The following is a 16,650-nucleotide window of genomic DNA, read 5'->3' on the forward strand; positions in this document are numbered from 1 at the left end:
TTACGTAGACGCGAGCGTATCTGTCAATGTCAAAACTGGTGGTAGCCGTACTGTATGCATTAAAGCAGTGGGTGTGTGTAAAAGATAAGCTATTCAAGCAAAGTTACGAAACTCAATAAGCTTGTCTGTGACTCCGCAGAGACTTTTACTATAAAATGTTTTACAGAGATTTTGAATAATTAGAGTTTTTGAGTAGTAATAAAAAAAATAAAAATAAAACCACCGGATGTTTAGCGTGGAGGCACTACTTAGGTATATATATAATTGATGTAGGTACCTAAGTATTTATAAAATACGGAATGAGAAGCGTTTTTTACATGATGCATTTAGTTTTAACTCATTCAATGCTTAATGAGTTCCTATAATCGACGGCCTTTTAATTAATTGGGACCATCGAATGATGGGTTTTATCGAGGGTTTTTATTTAAGGAAAATATCAGAGCTTATTTGTAGTCTAACAGTGTATAATAGTGGCGTAATCGTTTACGAAAAGGTTCGGAAATAAATTCCAATTGTAAAACCATCGATTTGTGTAATAGGGTTGGCAACTTGGCAAAACCAGAATAAGTTTGTATGAAACACAATAAATAATGTTTTATATTTGATTGATTTGTTGATAAATGGTAGAATACTTAATTAATAATGATTACCTCCGTAAAACCTACCAACTATACTCCAAAGCTCCCAACTGTGGTCCAAAATGAACTGTATTTTTTCGGTCAGGTTAATTTTACTATGAATTTCATGAAAGTGAATCAGATGCACTTTAACTCAAATATCCAAGAATTCCAAGGGTAAATCAAAATTTCTTCGCAATGCAGTTGATCATGATTAGGATTGTATTTTTAAACTATTTGCAGATTTCGAAGGAGGAGGTTCTCTATTCGTCGGTTTCTTTAAATATGTATCTATGTTCCCTGACTTCTTCAAGACGCCTGGGCCGATACGGAAGAGTTATTTAATTACTTTTTTACGAGGTCTGGATCTGACAACTTTCCCACCCTAAAGAAATCCAGAGGACTCTTCAACTATTATCGGCACACCTAGCTACACTTCTTGATTTTTTTATAGTAGCTTATTCATTTCATCACGGTACTTCGTTTGTTAAAACTTATCTTGTTTTTAGGGTCCCGTACCCAAAGGGTAAAACGGGACCCTATTACTAAAACTCCGCTGTCCGTCCGTCCGTCCGTCCGTCCGTCTGTCACTAGGCTGTATCTCACGAACCGTGATAGCTAGACAGTTGACATTTTCACAGATGATGTATTTCTGTTGCCGCTATAATAACAAATACTAAAAAGTACGGAACCCTCGGTGGGCGAGTCCGACTCGCACCTGTCCGGTTTTTTTGTATGAGTAAGGACCATTGGGTATCCCATGGCACAACCCTATCCAGGATACCGATGTCCCAAAGCGTAGGCGGGCGTCGCCCCACATCGATCGGTACATGTACCCTATAATAAACTGATATATTGTAAGCCCTATTGCATAGACCATATGGTCCTTCAATAGTCAGTTAGTATTGTTAGTACTGCACGTACCGTGACCATAGAAAAAAAAATACATAGATTGCTCACTCCATACCAATTTTACCATTGATTGGTTTTGATACCAAAAAGACTATTATTTTCATAGTCGACATCTAGCATCCAGTAGCGGAATTATCAGTAGATACTTAAAAAAAAATATATTTTTGGACTGTATAATTTCTCATAAAAATATTCAATTACATGCTTGGAGTAAGTACTTAGCTTAATCTATACTTATTTTAGATTCTTAGCTAATACGAGTAGGTTTGTTTAAATTAAATTTAACAATGATTTAAGTGGCAGTAAGTAGTAGTACCTACTGTCAAGTGACAATAGATGTAGCACCGACCGGAAAGTCTTATGTTGTTGAGCATTAGACTTTCCGGTCGGTGCTACATCTATTGTCACTAGTACTACTACTGCTACTTAAAGTACTGATAATTCCGCTACTCGATGCTAGATGTCGACTATGAAAAGAATAGTATTTTTGGTACCAAAACTGGTGTATGGAGTGAGCAATCTTGTCTTACTATATTTCTCTATGCCGTGACATATGTACCAATAACAGAACCTATTAACCTATCTGTGTCACGCGAGTTCGTGTGAACCGGCTTAATTACTGGTACAGTGTATGCGAGCTTTTATAAATGATAGGTGTCTGTCTGGACGAAATGTACGTCGCCATCAGATATATCGGAGCGGCCAAGGTGTTCACAATATCTGAACACGCGCTCTAACGCCCTGACAATAGAGGCGTGTTCCGATATTTGTGAGCACCTTGGCCGCTCCGATATATCTGATGGCGACTGTACTCAAGATAATATACCAATATCATGCCATAGTACATTTCATAAATAGAGTTCTCATACCGCTAGTCAGAATTTTCAGATATCGTCAGCCTACATAGGCAACACTTAATTTTAAATATAGATTTAATATTTAACGATTTTTGCACATTAAATATTTTATTTATGCTTAAACGGGACTTAACCGAGTATTATCAAGCTTTAACATTACTTACCTCTAACTAACGAACAGAAGATGGACAGACGACCTTGTTAAGGCCGCCGGAAGTCGCTGGATGCGGGTCGCTTCCAACCGGTACGAATGGAGGTCCAAGGGGGAGGCCTATGTTCAGCAGTGGACGGCTTATGGCTGAGATGATGATGATGATGATGAACTAACGAACTAATAGTCAGAACCTTTTCAGTCGCGGTTCTAGTAACATACTCGCACGTAGGTACATAAACATACCACCATCGCGGTATAAAATAAGTAGGTATCTTCTCAAAAAAATCATGTTTGATACAAGCTTATTTTATCACTGTCTGTTCTTTTTTTTTCAACAGCCAGCAAATACAAATCCAGACAATTCTAACAAACCCAAACACAATTAGGATGTGTTGTTTTATCAGTTATCACAGAGTTCGTATTATGGCCGCCTGCTGTGTCCATCATCAGATCAGCTCGATGGTACCATAATATTGCAGTGTCACCCAAACATTGCTGCGCCCATCAGGGTTTCATGTGTCATTTGACTCATTTGTGTACCTACACATACTCTTAAGTACTTGTAAAACCTTTAATGTACAGTCACTGCAATAAAATGTTACACAACTAAGGCCGCAAAAAAATCTGACACGATCTTCTTTGTAGGGCCATAAGAGCGTGTCACATATTTATAAGGCCTTGGAAGAGTAACATAGTATTATTGCAGGTGACTGTACATGTGAATTGCAATAAATAAATACAATACAATACAATACAATACAATACAATACAATACAATACAATACAATACAATACAATACAATACAATACAATACAATACAATACAATACAATACAATACAATACAATACAATACAATACAATACAATACAATACAATACAATACTTACTTATGTATGTTGTGAAGTTTCAGCTCTCAATCCAATTACGGAATGTGGGTTTTAATTTAGCTTCAAAGATTTGACCCAAACAAACAAACAGGGTAGCTAAATATAAAGCTTAATATAAGCTTGTAAAGAGAATCTGCCTTAGCAAGGCACTTAAAAGGATCGCTCAGTTAATAAGTATCTTCTTTGCTTGGTGTCAGTGTGGGAGTATGGACGGATTTGGCGACGCAGCCGCGCCTACGCAACAAGAATCACTGAGTTCGCAAATGCTTGTTTTGTTTCCGGTATGAGGCCTTCAGATGACTGTGTTGATAGCCATGTCATATCTACATTAGACTCTTAAATTTTGGGTCAGTACGAGTATTTTGGAACTGTTAACTTGTAAATCAAATGGTTGAAATATCAAATGTGTACCCCAAACGAATATGATTAAAATATTACTGCAGTATTCGAACAAGAGGACGACACGTACTAGATCCATTCTAGATACGTTATAGTTTAGATATTAACTAGTTCTCTTTTGCAGCGCAATTCGGGCAACCAATGTCACTTTTAAGTTAGATAGAGTAAGATATCTATTAGATGTGAATTGGATCTCTAAGTCATATCCTGTGGAAATCGTTCAAGAGTATCACCAGAATCGCGCAAATGTCAAATTTGACAGGTTAAACATATCGTTATCGTATCTTGGTGATGTCTAAAAGATATCTAATAGATGTCTATTTCAAAATCCGAATCGGGCCCATAGTTTAAATATGTAAAATATGATGAAGCGCTGGTGGCCTAACGGTAAGAGCGTGCGACTTACAATCTGGAGGCCGCGGGTTCTCAAACCCCGGCTGGTACCAATGAGTTTTTCGGAACTTATGTACGAAATATCATTTGATATTTATCAGTCGCTTTTCGGTAAAGGGAAACAGCGTGAGGAAACCGGACTAATCCCAATAAGGCCTAGTTTACCCTCTGGGTTGGAAGGTCAGATGGCAGTCGCTTTCCTAAAAACTAGTGCCTATGTCAATTCTCGGGATTAGTTGTCAAGTGGACCCCAGGCTCCCATGAGCTGTCGCAAAATGCCGGGATAATGCGAGGAAGAAGAAGATTAGTTTAAATATGTTTTTTATTCTTTCTATACTTGTATTTTTTTATATGTTTCATACTATACATACGCGTGTATATTGCAAATGTTATTTCGTCCGGAGTGCTCAACTCGACCGAACACCAAACTAGAAATGTCTGCAGATATAAAAATACATTGGTAAGCCATTTACATAACGATAAGACTTTATTCGTAATATTTTAAAGTGTTAAGGAATTAGCATTTAAGGCTTATACGTTTATAGAAGTCTTAGAACATCCCCGGAAGCCGTGTAAGGCGAGGCGTGCGGCCACTTCGTGCAGCGCGTCGCTGTGATGCATTAAACATGCCACTGGGACTCTCTGGAATCCACACTAAAGTGAGAATAATTATAGACCTTTCTACCACGTGATAAGGTCTTGATCTGTTTACTTTACCGGTTGAACTGGCGGCCGTGGAAACGTTCATGGAAGATTCATTGGTGTTCAATGGCACTCCATAGTCCACGAACATGAACGGAACTTAAGACCCGAACTGATTTTTACTGTTTGGAATTAGGCTAAAATATTTATATAGTTAACTATTGTATAGAATAGAATAGAAGAAATTTTATTCAAAAACGCTTAAATTTAACTTCAGTATTACATGAGACATATTTTATTTATTTATTTTTAACTTGATGTTACAGAGGGGCAGTATAGTGATCTCCACACTAGGCTTAGCCTGTGACGTGGGGATCTAAGCGAAATACAAATTATTGTTAAAGTTACTACATTAAAATTAAAACTAACTTTAAAATTAAAATTAAAACCAACATCATTAAGCGTCACTGAAAAGGCCTCCACTCAGCTTAATGTCAATTGTAAGCATATAAATACGAGTAAGTTGTTGGTGTATTAAATTTATACAACGAAAATAGTTACCTACGTTCTACGTATGTACGTAAGAGGCATAAGGGTCCAAACCACAGGCGACCCTAACCTAACCCTTTCCTAGTAAATAAGTAGGTACATTTCCAGTGCCACATGTCTATACCCCACAATCATATTATGGCTGTCATTATGTATGAAGGTAATTGTTTCAGCCTTAGTAATTTTGGGTCCACTTTATGTAATTTTATTTTACATTCTCGTCAAGGTCCTGGGCCCAATTTCCCAAATTAAACATTAACAAGGTTGAGGCTGAAATATTTAGCAGTCTATCTATAAAATGTGATAGTTAGGTCAAAGCCTATTTTCAATTTTATTGTCTGTAGAAAAAAACCTACTTTCAGTAGGTACATAGCCTGAGCCTAAGCTTTATAATGTTGTTTTTATTTTAGGCCCTATTACATTCATTGCTTTATTCATGAATAAAATTTTCATATCATTTAAATACATTCTGCCGATACCATAAGGAGCGTTATGTTTAAAAGGTTTGTTTCGATTTCAGGCCCCACTCTTTTGATTGCATACTTATACTTTATTCAAAGGCCCAATGAAATAAGATAAATATTCTGGAGATAACGCAAGAAGATGACTTAAAATTTCAGGTTTCAGGGTGTCCTCTAGGGTATCCTAATAAGGTGTGAAAATAGGAATGAATGAAAGAATTTGCACGCTTCTGGTAAACTTCGGCAGCTCAGTTGATTACAAAAGGTCACAAGATCCGATGAATTTTTAAATTTTTCCTTTATTATCGCTTACAGACTGATTGATCTGCTTAGTAAAAAAATTGTTCAGGGTTCTGTTACAGGTCCCACTCGGTAAGCCACGACTAATATTTATCGATTTTTAAGCATCGTATACCTACATACATACGAGTACGTGAGAAAGACGCACGCACGCACTGTCACAACTCACATATGGTGAGGCGAGCATTCTCAAGTCGACACAAATTATCGTATTATCCAATCCAATCGATACCAAGTGTTTAGTCCAATAAACGCGTGAGCCAACAAGACAACAAACGGCCGATATAGGGCATTGGGGCGGCGTTTTAGTTGACCTGAATTACCTGAGCTAATCAATTTGTCTGATATGTCAGTAAATGTGGGACAAATTCGTTTTTTTGATGGTTATAAAGGCGTGAAAACGGAAATTTCAGAAGCGATCGATGTATTTGCGTACCCAATTTATATATTGACTTTTTTTCGAGGAGGTATAGGTTTTTGTCTATTATATGTATTATTGACCAGTTTGACCACTCTCTAGCTAAAATGGTTTGACGTTAATAAAATTACAGCCGCAGGACTGTAAGGTAAATTATTATCATTAAGTAATCAGTCATATTTTCATTATTAGTGTTCGATAGAAATATCTTTAAAGTATTTAGAGTTAAAAGAGTCTGTCAATATGTGATGAATACTTTGGAATAGCTAAAGATCAAGTCCCCAATCCGTATTGGGCTAGCGTGGGGACTATAGCCCAAACCCTCTCGTGCTTGAGAGGAGGCCTGTGCCCAGCAGTGGGACGTATATAGGCCAAATTATTATTTATTATTAGCTAAAGATCGTAAAATTCCTTCGTAGAGATCCTTAATTTTTAACATACCACCTATAGTTTTTTTGATATTACAAAATATGTGCCCAACGAAGTATGAATAAAAGGAACAAAATAGGTAGGTACAACAAACATATGTTTTTCAAAACTTAATTGTGTACTTACATACTTACAACCTATCGACTGTGAATAACAATCTAAATAACAAAGAAAATAAATTTGTTGTAAAACGTGAAGTTTAAATTCCGTCCCGTCATTAAATTACGTAAACTCATTCCTACGAGACGACGAATTCCAACATTTCCAACCTTACTTCGGGACAAGGCTTTACAAAAGAAGCAAGGCGAAACAATCGACCTTTGTTGGATCTTAAGAGCGTAGAATCTGAACGATCTTTGTAATACTCCAGAAATTACACAAAAGTTACTAACAGCAGGCATGGCTTACTCCGCGATTTCGTCGCTTTGCTACAGGCAGCTACAAGTACATCCGTTCCACACCAATTTTGGTGGCTAGCCATAAGCCGCGCGTGGCGCAGTCGCCACCTAGCGCCCATTCCTGTCCTGATCGTAACAGACGCGTTTTGTTAGAGAGTGAGTCTTCTGTACCTAGTACTATTATTTATTCTGTGCTAACAGCAACATACTTACCATTGCTATACCGTATGTCATTGCTATAAGGTTTATGAATTGTCAGCTAACCTGACGGCACTGGTAAGTCAACATTATGAATTATGAGCCTTAAAAACCCCATTTTCATTACCTAGATTTAGTAAGATGTATGAAATATATTTACAGATTTAATGTATGTTTTAAATATTTATTGTAATATCCCGGGACTTTTTCCGTAACGGTAAGAACACTCTGCCTTTCTGTCACACTAGACAGCCTAATCAAATTGTACTTTACGTTCGTCGCACTTTGCATGGTGTCATTCTCATTTGATACAATACTCTTGATTCTAGCGACAATCCGTTTGGTTTAAGTATCCGGCCGAACGTCTAAATAAACACTTGTAATAAAGTGTCATTGGCCGCCTCGTGACTAAATTGCTACTTTATCAGTTCCAGTGGTTGGGTAGTAATTCCGAGGGTCAAGGTTCGCAACAGTTCGCATCCAGCCTGGTTCAAGAGTTGTTTTGTGATTGAAAAACTCAGGGCATCGACCAGACAGATGGATAATAATAATATTACACTAATGAGTCTAGTCCCACAGTAAGCTCAATAAAGTTTGTGTCGAGGATACTAAGTAGATGAGATATAGACAAAAAATATAGGTACCTAATAGATAAATAAAAAATAATATAAACCCACATTTAAATAACATCGTTAACTTCATAAGTAATATTTAAGTTAACACTCTAACTAGGATTCGAACGCAGGACCTCAGGGTTACTGTCAACTACGAAATAAAGTAAGTTGGTACATACAATGCTACGTGGACTCCCTCTTAGTATGTTACGTAGAGGTAAAGTTATACTAGTTCCGAATTAAGAGGTAAGTCGAGATACGTTGTAAACTAATAAGAACCTGCCAGGTAGCTTGGGTTCGACGGTGCCGCCCTTCTACACATCGATTGAAACCCTTTTTGTACCCTAAATTTTTCAATGTATATTTGCCTATGTATACTTATATTAAAATCTATATAACAGGAAAGCATAAGAATACTCGATTAGATTTGAAATAAGACGGTTTTGTCACGTGACACTATGTTGTGATAATGAATAAGTCATACCTATTACCGGTTGTTTGAGTCATGAATACTGTCGGTTTTTGCACATATGTGACTAGCTGTGAAATATAAACAGTTGTTATGTTCAATTTACGTTGACATCCGTATTTAGTTATGTTAGATATTATTATATGTGTCATTAAGCTACAAAATTTAAAATTCATCGAATAATTGAATAATGATCCCGCTTGCAGTTCCCATTTGTCACTAATGTGATATGCAGTTAAAGGGTTAAATACGGTTAACTATGATATAGTACCTACGGGTTAATAGGATGACAAATGAGAATTAACCATAAATGAGTCGCTTATAAGTTATAAGGAACCATCAGTCGGCTATGAAATGGAACTAGTCGTAGCAAAATCAACGAAAAATATTAGTCTATTTGCAATCATATCGGGATTGGACATAAATACTATTATAAGGGGTCGTAAATCTATATTAGATTATTTTTATGCCGTTATTTGTAACGTTTTTAAATTTAAAGGTAGAAGAAGACAGATCTCTCCACCTAATTCGCCGCGCGTTTTGCAGTCAAGTGTGAAAGACGCACGCACCAACCAAGTCTTCTGCAGTCGATGACGACCTTATTCCCCATTGTTATTAAGTCAGTTATCGTTTGTTTCTTGTTACCGATAAGTTGGGTTTGCCTGTAACGGTCGAGCTAGCTGCCCTTGAACTCTGGATGCAGACGTAGGGTTGGCAAATAAATTACAAATTAAAGTTTTGTTAATTGATAACTCTGCCTAATCTAAGTAATATAGAGCTAGACCGGTGTAGAGATTTTAAAGTTTTTCTTTAAATATTTTAATAACTTTCGGAAAAATTAGCCTAATATTGCCATAGAACGAGACGCGTGGAAGAAAGAAAGGGAGGCCTTTGCCCAGCAGTGGGACACAATAGGCTAAATAAAATATAATAATATCTACTTAAAACCTAAAACTAAATGAACAAAATATCACTTCAGTTCACATCAGCGAAAAGAGTATAATGGCTTCCAAAGAGCACCAAATCACAAAATTCCTACAAACCATAGTTTTACGTTATATTTTGACCCACGAGGCCACGACTAAATATGTACCTATTTTAAGACAAATATGTATAACCATTTAACCTGACAATTAAGTGAGAGACAACCAGACAACCATTGTATGTAAATGACACATGTTCCCAGTTCACTCGATCAAACATAAACTCTACTGACAAATTTTTCAATTAGTCAAAGACAGGTGCCAACCCTAATGGAACCCTTGTCGTGACGTCACACTTGATATGGAACGTCTCTGGAATTCAAACTGCCTCATATCGAGACACGGCTCAACACCACTATGGTAATTTTATGAGTGATTGAATATAAACCTTAAGAATAATTGATTACGGTTGAGTTTATGTTGAAGTCATAAGACAGATAAGAGCTTGCGAGAATTAATCAAGCAGATTTGTTAATATGAATGAGTCAGCTGTCGTGAGGCCGTAAAAATGATGGTGTTCTATGAACTCAGATCCATTAGCAAAAATTCTAAACCTTTACCTTTGCTATATTCGGATTATTTCATGTAGGTATATTACGTTTTAATTAATCAACCCATTATTATACGACTCTACCGTCAACGTATAATAATACGACTCTACCGCCTTTACAAAATTAGATACAATGAAGGAAAATGATCTAATACATTCTCGTTTCAAAGCTGATTAATGACTTATGTTACGATGCAAATACCTTAGGAAAATTATTAACAGCTATATTTAGCTGCTCTAAGAATTAATTGTAATAACAAATTAATACCTAGTAAAAGTGTCCGCTATGTTTGAGAAATTGTAAAATGTTAGTTTGCTGAGTGAAAAAAAACACTGAGTAATTTTACTAGATGAAATAATTCTGAGTTAAATGGTATATGTATTTACATTAGGGCTATTAATAGGTATAGAGTTAGACCAAGAAAAGTCTGCAGCGATTTTGATACCCAGTGCAAGTGTAATTTTAAATGTCAAACTTCTATCAAATTATGACGTATAAATGACACTTGCACCACGTGGGCTATCTAAATCGTTGCAGACTTTTCTTGGTCTGACTCTAGATACTGGATAAAAGATTTGACGTAATTTCATTTCGGAGGCGACATTAATTCAAAAACGCTTTCAACTGATTATGAAGTTCAATATACCTACGTTTGTGTCACGTTTTTCAGGAAAAGATGGATTTATGTTGAATCCGAAGCATAACAACAAATATGTATTATAGGTACATAAATAGGTCACTGTGATTGCATGGTCAATATGAGTTTTCTGGGCATAGTATTAAATAAATTATTTATAGCACCTAACGGAATACACCTAACAGTAGTCATAATTCATTATATAAACATACCTGCATCTGCATTAATTTCGACCCGCCTTTCTCCATTTTCGTAGACTACAGCACACAAAATAAACAACCAATTAAAATCACCACTCAAAAGTCACAAATAATTGTAAACAGTCCTTCAAAATAAGTAAATAAATACGCGCGATTTTCCAAAACTATAACCATAAACGTTTACAAAATTTGACACACGGCCGAATGTCACCGGTGACCGCGAAAATGAGATTCAAATGTAGAACGCGCGTTCGGAAATTGCGCTAAAGTTTGCAAAACTAAATTGTTTATAGTTTTTAGCGCGAGTTCGTATAGCGATCAAACAACCAGCCGTCTGAGCCGTCGCCTGGCGACTCGGGCGCGTTGTGCGGCTGTGTTTGCCTCGATACCGGCATGAGGCATTACTGTATAGGCATGCTAAGCTAACTAATCTGCGGCCGGTGTAATTCTTAATTCAACCTACATATGGTTCATTGTTGCTTGTGTCATCCCCTATTTAAAGGTGGTGAGTAAGTACGCTGACTAATCGGCTGCACCTACGGCCTATAAACTTGGCCATTGCATATTTTTTCTCCAAGTGAAGAGTCAACCGTAACGCGAGGTAATAAGGTATGAATTTGATTTGTTTACGCAAGCTTTAAAAAGTTGGCTTACTTTTTATATCAAGGATTCGTGTAAAAGAGTTTAAAAGTTAACTCGTTGAAATAGAGTTCTTTTTGAATTGCTTCACTGCTGACCTTCTGCTGACAGACTACTAAAGAAATTTGCAAGTCTGCAAACGAATTCAGTGAAAGTGTTATCGTAAAAAAAAACGATTAATCACTGAAGTAACTGCGAAAATAGCAGAGTGATTGAATCAAACGTTTCTAGTAAATTGATATAGGATCAGTTAATACTGATCACTATAGATACTGATTTAAATGGATTTAAATTAAAAAGTAGGTAAATAAAACTGTTAATGTATGGAGTTGAGTATTATTGACTTTAGTTTTAATTTTAATTTCGTCGAAAATCATACATATGTACCGTAAAACTACACAACTATAGTCCTTTACAACTATGCTCCACAAAAGCTTAAAACGTAGTTAAGTATGAATACCTAGTACCGTAAAATGGGGTGAGTAGGGTCAAAACTGGAATTTAAACCTCGATAACATTTTATTATTACATATGAAAACTGAATGGTGTATATAATAAGTGTTCCGGACGTTTGTATTTTATTTTGGGTAGTTCCATTTCATAACTTTGACGATAAAGAGGAAAACCCACCTCACCCCGTAGGGCCTCGTATTTGGGGTGAGAGGGGTTTTCATACACAGGTGATTTTGGAAGATTGTTGGATCGATTTTTTTTTATTATGCGTATTACTATAGCTCCATTTTAAATTGGAATACATTTTTTTTTTGTAGCAGTAGCCTTAAAATCCCTTTTCACCCCCCTCTCGAACCTTCTCTCCCCATTCATAACCCACCTCTCCCCGCGAAACCTACTCACCTCGTTTTACGGTACCTACCTTTTTTTTGTTTCATCTATGTTTTTTCCATTCATGAAAATATTTACCATAAATAACAATCACATCTAAACGAAGATATTAGAGTTAGTTTAGAACCATAGTTAAGAGTTTTTAGACTATACTTGGTTAGTTTTACGATACCTACGTAAAAACAGCATTTCAAGTCACGCTGTATTTCCTTGTTGCTTGTAAGTAGGGTAATAAAAGTCATGAAGTTCAGCCGCACTGGCGTTTATTTTACAAAAGTTACATACAAACATTCATATTCTGTAATGTGAACATCGCTATGTGTACTGTGGATGTTAAGAGTGCCTGTCAACTAGAGATTACTCAGCCGTACTAAACGCCCAAATTGTCCAAATTACATAATTATGAGAAACTGGTTTTATTTGATGCGAGTGACATGATTTAACTCTGACAGTATGCTGCAGCAAACTTTTTTTAAAGATGCATCTAAATAACCCAACTCTGGTATGCAAGACATACGCACAAAGTACAGTCACGCTCCGTGATTGTTATGCCATTTAGGGTTCTTGCTAAATTGGACATTTCATAGCGGAAGTATTGAACAACCAATTTACCTAGCACCCTACATGGCTCAACAATCGCGGAACGGTACATTACTGATATGCCTACAGAAAGATTTAAATTTGCTATTTTTCTGACATTTATGTATATGTGTGAAAAGAAATTTTCCATTTCAAAAATGTAAACTTCCTTTATTTTTTCTAACTTTTCAAGTTTTTCTCCAACGTTTGGTAAATTTGTGCAACTTTCACACATGTGGTGTATAAGAAATATAAGATTGCGTGATCATCTAGATTTCACTGGAAAAATGTTAGGCAATATCATAGCGAAGGGTAAGTATATAGTATGCATTTGGTTGTATCTCATTTGCGTAAAATATAAGGACTGTTCTAGTACTTACGTACGGCACTCAAGTGAGCATCTCACGTTAACAGGCACTGGGAGGCTATTCATTATTTAGCACGTAAACATTGTCGATTAAGGTTCTAACTAAGTCATTGCTTTTTCGACTTTGCAGTTCACTTACTATTTCAAAAACTCCGTAGAGCTGGCATTTCTTGATTAGGTTGATTGAATTGTCAACTGATCTGAGAGTTAAATAGCACAGTTTCTCCCCGAGGTCGTACTCAATATCAAAGGTTTGATAGGATTTCTTGAGGAGTTGAGCTAGCTGGATTACACTACCCCCCTCACTCAAAATAGTCTCTAGTCATCGAGTTGTGGAAACCTGCCAATAACTGTTAACTGCACTCAGGAGTAATTTTTCATTATCATTATGCATTATGCAGTAGGTATTTGAGTTTTGAACAATCGTCAATCATAGCAACCCAATCAAGAACTGCAGATCAGCCCAATTCGCTCACAAAGCTGTGCAGGTTTGTATGATAACACATGCCTGAATTACAACACTCTATTAAGACTTAAACCCATAAAATGTGCTAAAATACTAATAAGATTTATACATAAAATGTGTCACGTTATTTTGGGTTCCGGGTCTGATCGGTTAGCGCCTCGTTATGGAACGAAATATTTATCTCGAGCTAATGAAAACAAAATGTCAGGATGTTACGAGTAGCTATACACTTGGATGTTTGTGAGCGAACAGGACCGAAGGAACAATAACACATGGTACGACGTCGAACCTACCTACTCACGTCTACGCATCTTATCTGTCAAGACTGAACATTATGTAGTATGACTACTTGCTTGTTCTCGTTGGAAATACACCTTTGGTAACCGAAATGCAGGCATGATGTAATTAGAATACCACTGTCACTAGTTGGTCACTGATAAAATAAAATAAATAATTAAGTTGCAGTAAAAATAAGTCCTCCAATAGAAACTAAGTACCTACATCAATGAAATGTTGAAACATATTCTATCAATACATACTAGTAAATTATGAATAAACATTTCAAAACTAGAACGAATAAAAGGAATAACAGTCCAAATTCCTAAGTCATTCTAGTAATCCAGTAACTTTGTCGAATTTTGTTACCTGGCTCTTTTGCGTCAAATCCGGTAGTTCTGATTTTTTGCAGACTTGTTTATGATGTTGGCCCAATGAATAATCCAAGTTTGTGACTTCGAGCGCCGAACGCAACTTTGTCAACCCGTGTGTAGGGAGGGGGGGGGGGGGGGGGGGGGTACGATCTTGTGGCTACCGGGCCAAATCAGCTTTGATTGACCTTAGAAACACTTGTGCCAACCGGCATCGCCTGAGACAAAAGTGTATACTAACTGCACTTACTTAGCCTACGAATACAAGTTATACATTTTGAAAGGCTTTATCTCGGAAAATATTAGATGTACAGAGACAATTCTAGTGTTTTATTGTAGCAAATTTAGTCTACTTTAAAAACGCCCTAGGAAGTTACTAACAAAAACTAGTACTTTAGGGTTATAATCGCCCAAATCTAAAAAAATTGCGGTTTATTCGATTTTTGACAAGGTTGCGTTCGGCGCTCGAGGTCACAAACTTGGATTATTAATTGGGCCAACATCATAAACAAGTCTGCAAAAATTCAGAACTACCGGATTTGACGCAAACGCAAAATGTATAATTTTATTGTATTATAGTCCAAAAGTGCAGATATGTTCCAAAGTGAACTCTAATATCGTTTAGGTACTATTGTTTGAAGAAGCTGGTTATACCCAACATATTTTTACAATTAATTTATAAAAAATGTACAAGTATTTGAATTGTTTTTTTACTAAACTTTAATTTCAAGGTTTTGAACCATAGCTGTTTTTTTGGGCTGTGTTGAGGGAATTTTACATTATCTTGATTTTTTTCTGGTAAAGTGAATATATCAGTTTTTTTGTATATAATGGACCACTGGAGATAAAATACATACATTAATTATATAAGAATACATATGTGTGATTCCAAGCGAGACCAAGCATCTATGACCACGTCCTAAAACTATGCATGTTCGCCATGCACCTTACCGACATCCTAGCAAGCACGACTGACCAGCGTCTTATTGCCACTTAATATAAATCAATTCATTCGTTTTCTTATGAAAAATAATTGGACATGCTTATAAAAATACACTTTTGTTGGTTAGAAACTTTAGGCTCAGAGTAGTATGTCTGAATTTTAATAACCGCTCTAGTGGATTAGTAAGCTTTTTAGATGTTAATCTCGACCATTGTTTTCAACTTATTATCCCTTTTTATAAAAGTAACGATTATTACAGTCCCGTTCTCTAAGTGACTTAAAGACCATCAACTTTTTATATTAGTTGACGTCAATCAAATATTATCTCATTCTTAGGCGGCCAAAACAAGACGAATACTATAATTAAGATGATTTCTTACCGCTCCTCTTTTCTCAGATTGCCCTTGAATCTGATAGATTCCACAGATTCAACGCATGGAAGAGATGCTGTTTCTATTTTGAGTTACGAGTTGTCTGCGCTTAGACCCTTCTTAATTAGACCTTTCATAGTTAAACGGTGTGACATGAGAGTTTTAGGAATGTTAGTAAACATTGAAAATTTAATTACTTTATGTTTAATGCACTTTTCTTGTAATTTTTATAAGGTTTTATGGTTTTAAGGGTTATGGTTCACTTCCCTCCTTCGCTCCTAAAGTTTCTTACCTTTTATACCTTCAAAACATACATAAGTTTAACGCCTTCCATTTTATAGAAGGCAATAATTGTGTTGAGAAAAACGGAATATATTCACTATTACAAATGTGTATAACTTGTTTTTAACAAACATACATCAAAATGGAAACATTGAACATGAAATATAACTCCGGTTTACAACCGGAGTTGATTATTTAATTATTTTAAATAAAATAATGGCACATTCACGGGAACGCTCACTAATCTTAATAATATGTCTAACTTATTCTAAGGATATCAAGTGGTGCAGTTACGAGAATAAGTACCTACCTATATTATCGTAAATAAAAATCCAACCTCTCCATCTCTCTTTTCAAAATGATACGCTGATTCCCAATGGAGTCGTATACATTTGACATATACTTAATTACCTAGTTAGATATTTTATAGGGTGCATCTTTCC

The 16,650-nt window shown here is 36.1% G+C and overlaps 1 protein-coding gene and 1 long non-coding RNA gene across 2 annotated transcripts in view; both read right to left on the reverse strand.

Moving 5' to 3' along the window:
• The window catches only part of LOC134799108 (zinc finger C2HC domain-containing protein 1C), a 55,466-nt gene extending 44,037 nt beyond the window's left edge, over positions 1–11,429 (reverse strand). The window contains exon 1 of the mRNA XM_063771507.1: positions 11,083–11,429. Within this exon, the coding sequence (XP_063627577.1) occupies positions 11,083–11,118 (36 nt within the window). The 5' untranslated portion in view covers positions 11,119–11,429. The remainder of the gene's footprint in view (positions 1–11,082) is intronic.
• Positions 1–16,650, reverse strand: part of LOC134799162 (uncharacterized) — a 409,935-nt gene that overhangs the window by 172,351 nt on the left and 220,934 nt on the right. The window lies entirely within an intron of this gene.

The sequence above is a fragment of the Cydia splendana genome, chromosome 18 (genome assembly GCF_910591565.1).
Source record: "Cydia splendana chromosome 18, ilCydSple1.2, whole genome shotgun sequence".
Classification (NCBI taxonomy): Eukaryota; Metazoa; Arthropoda; class Insecta; order Lepidoptera; family Tortricidae; genus Cydia; species Cydia splendana.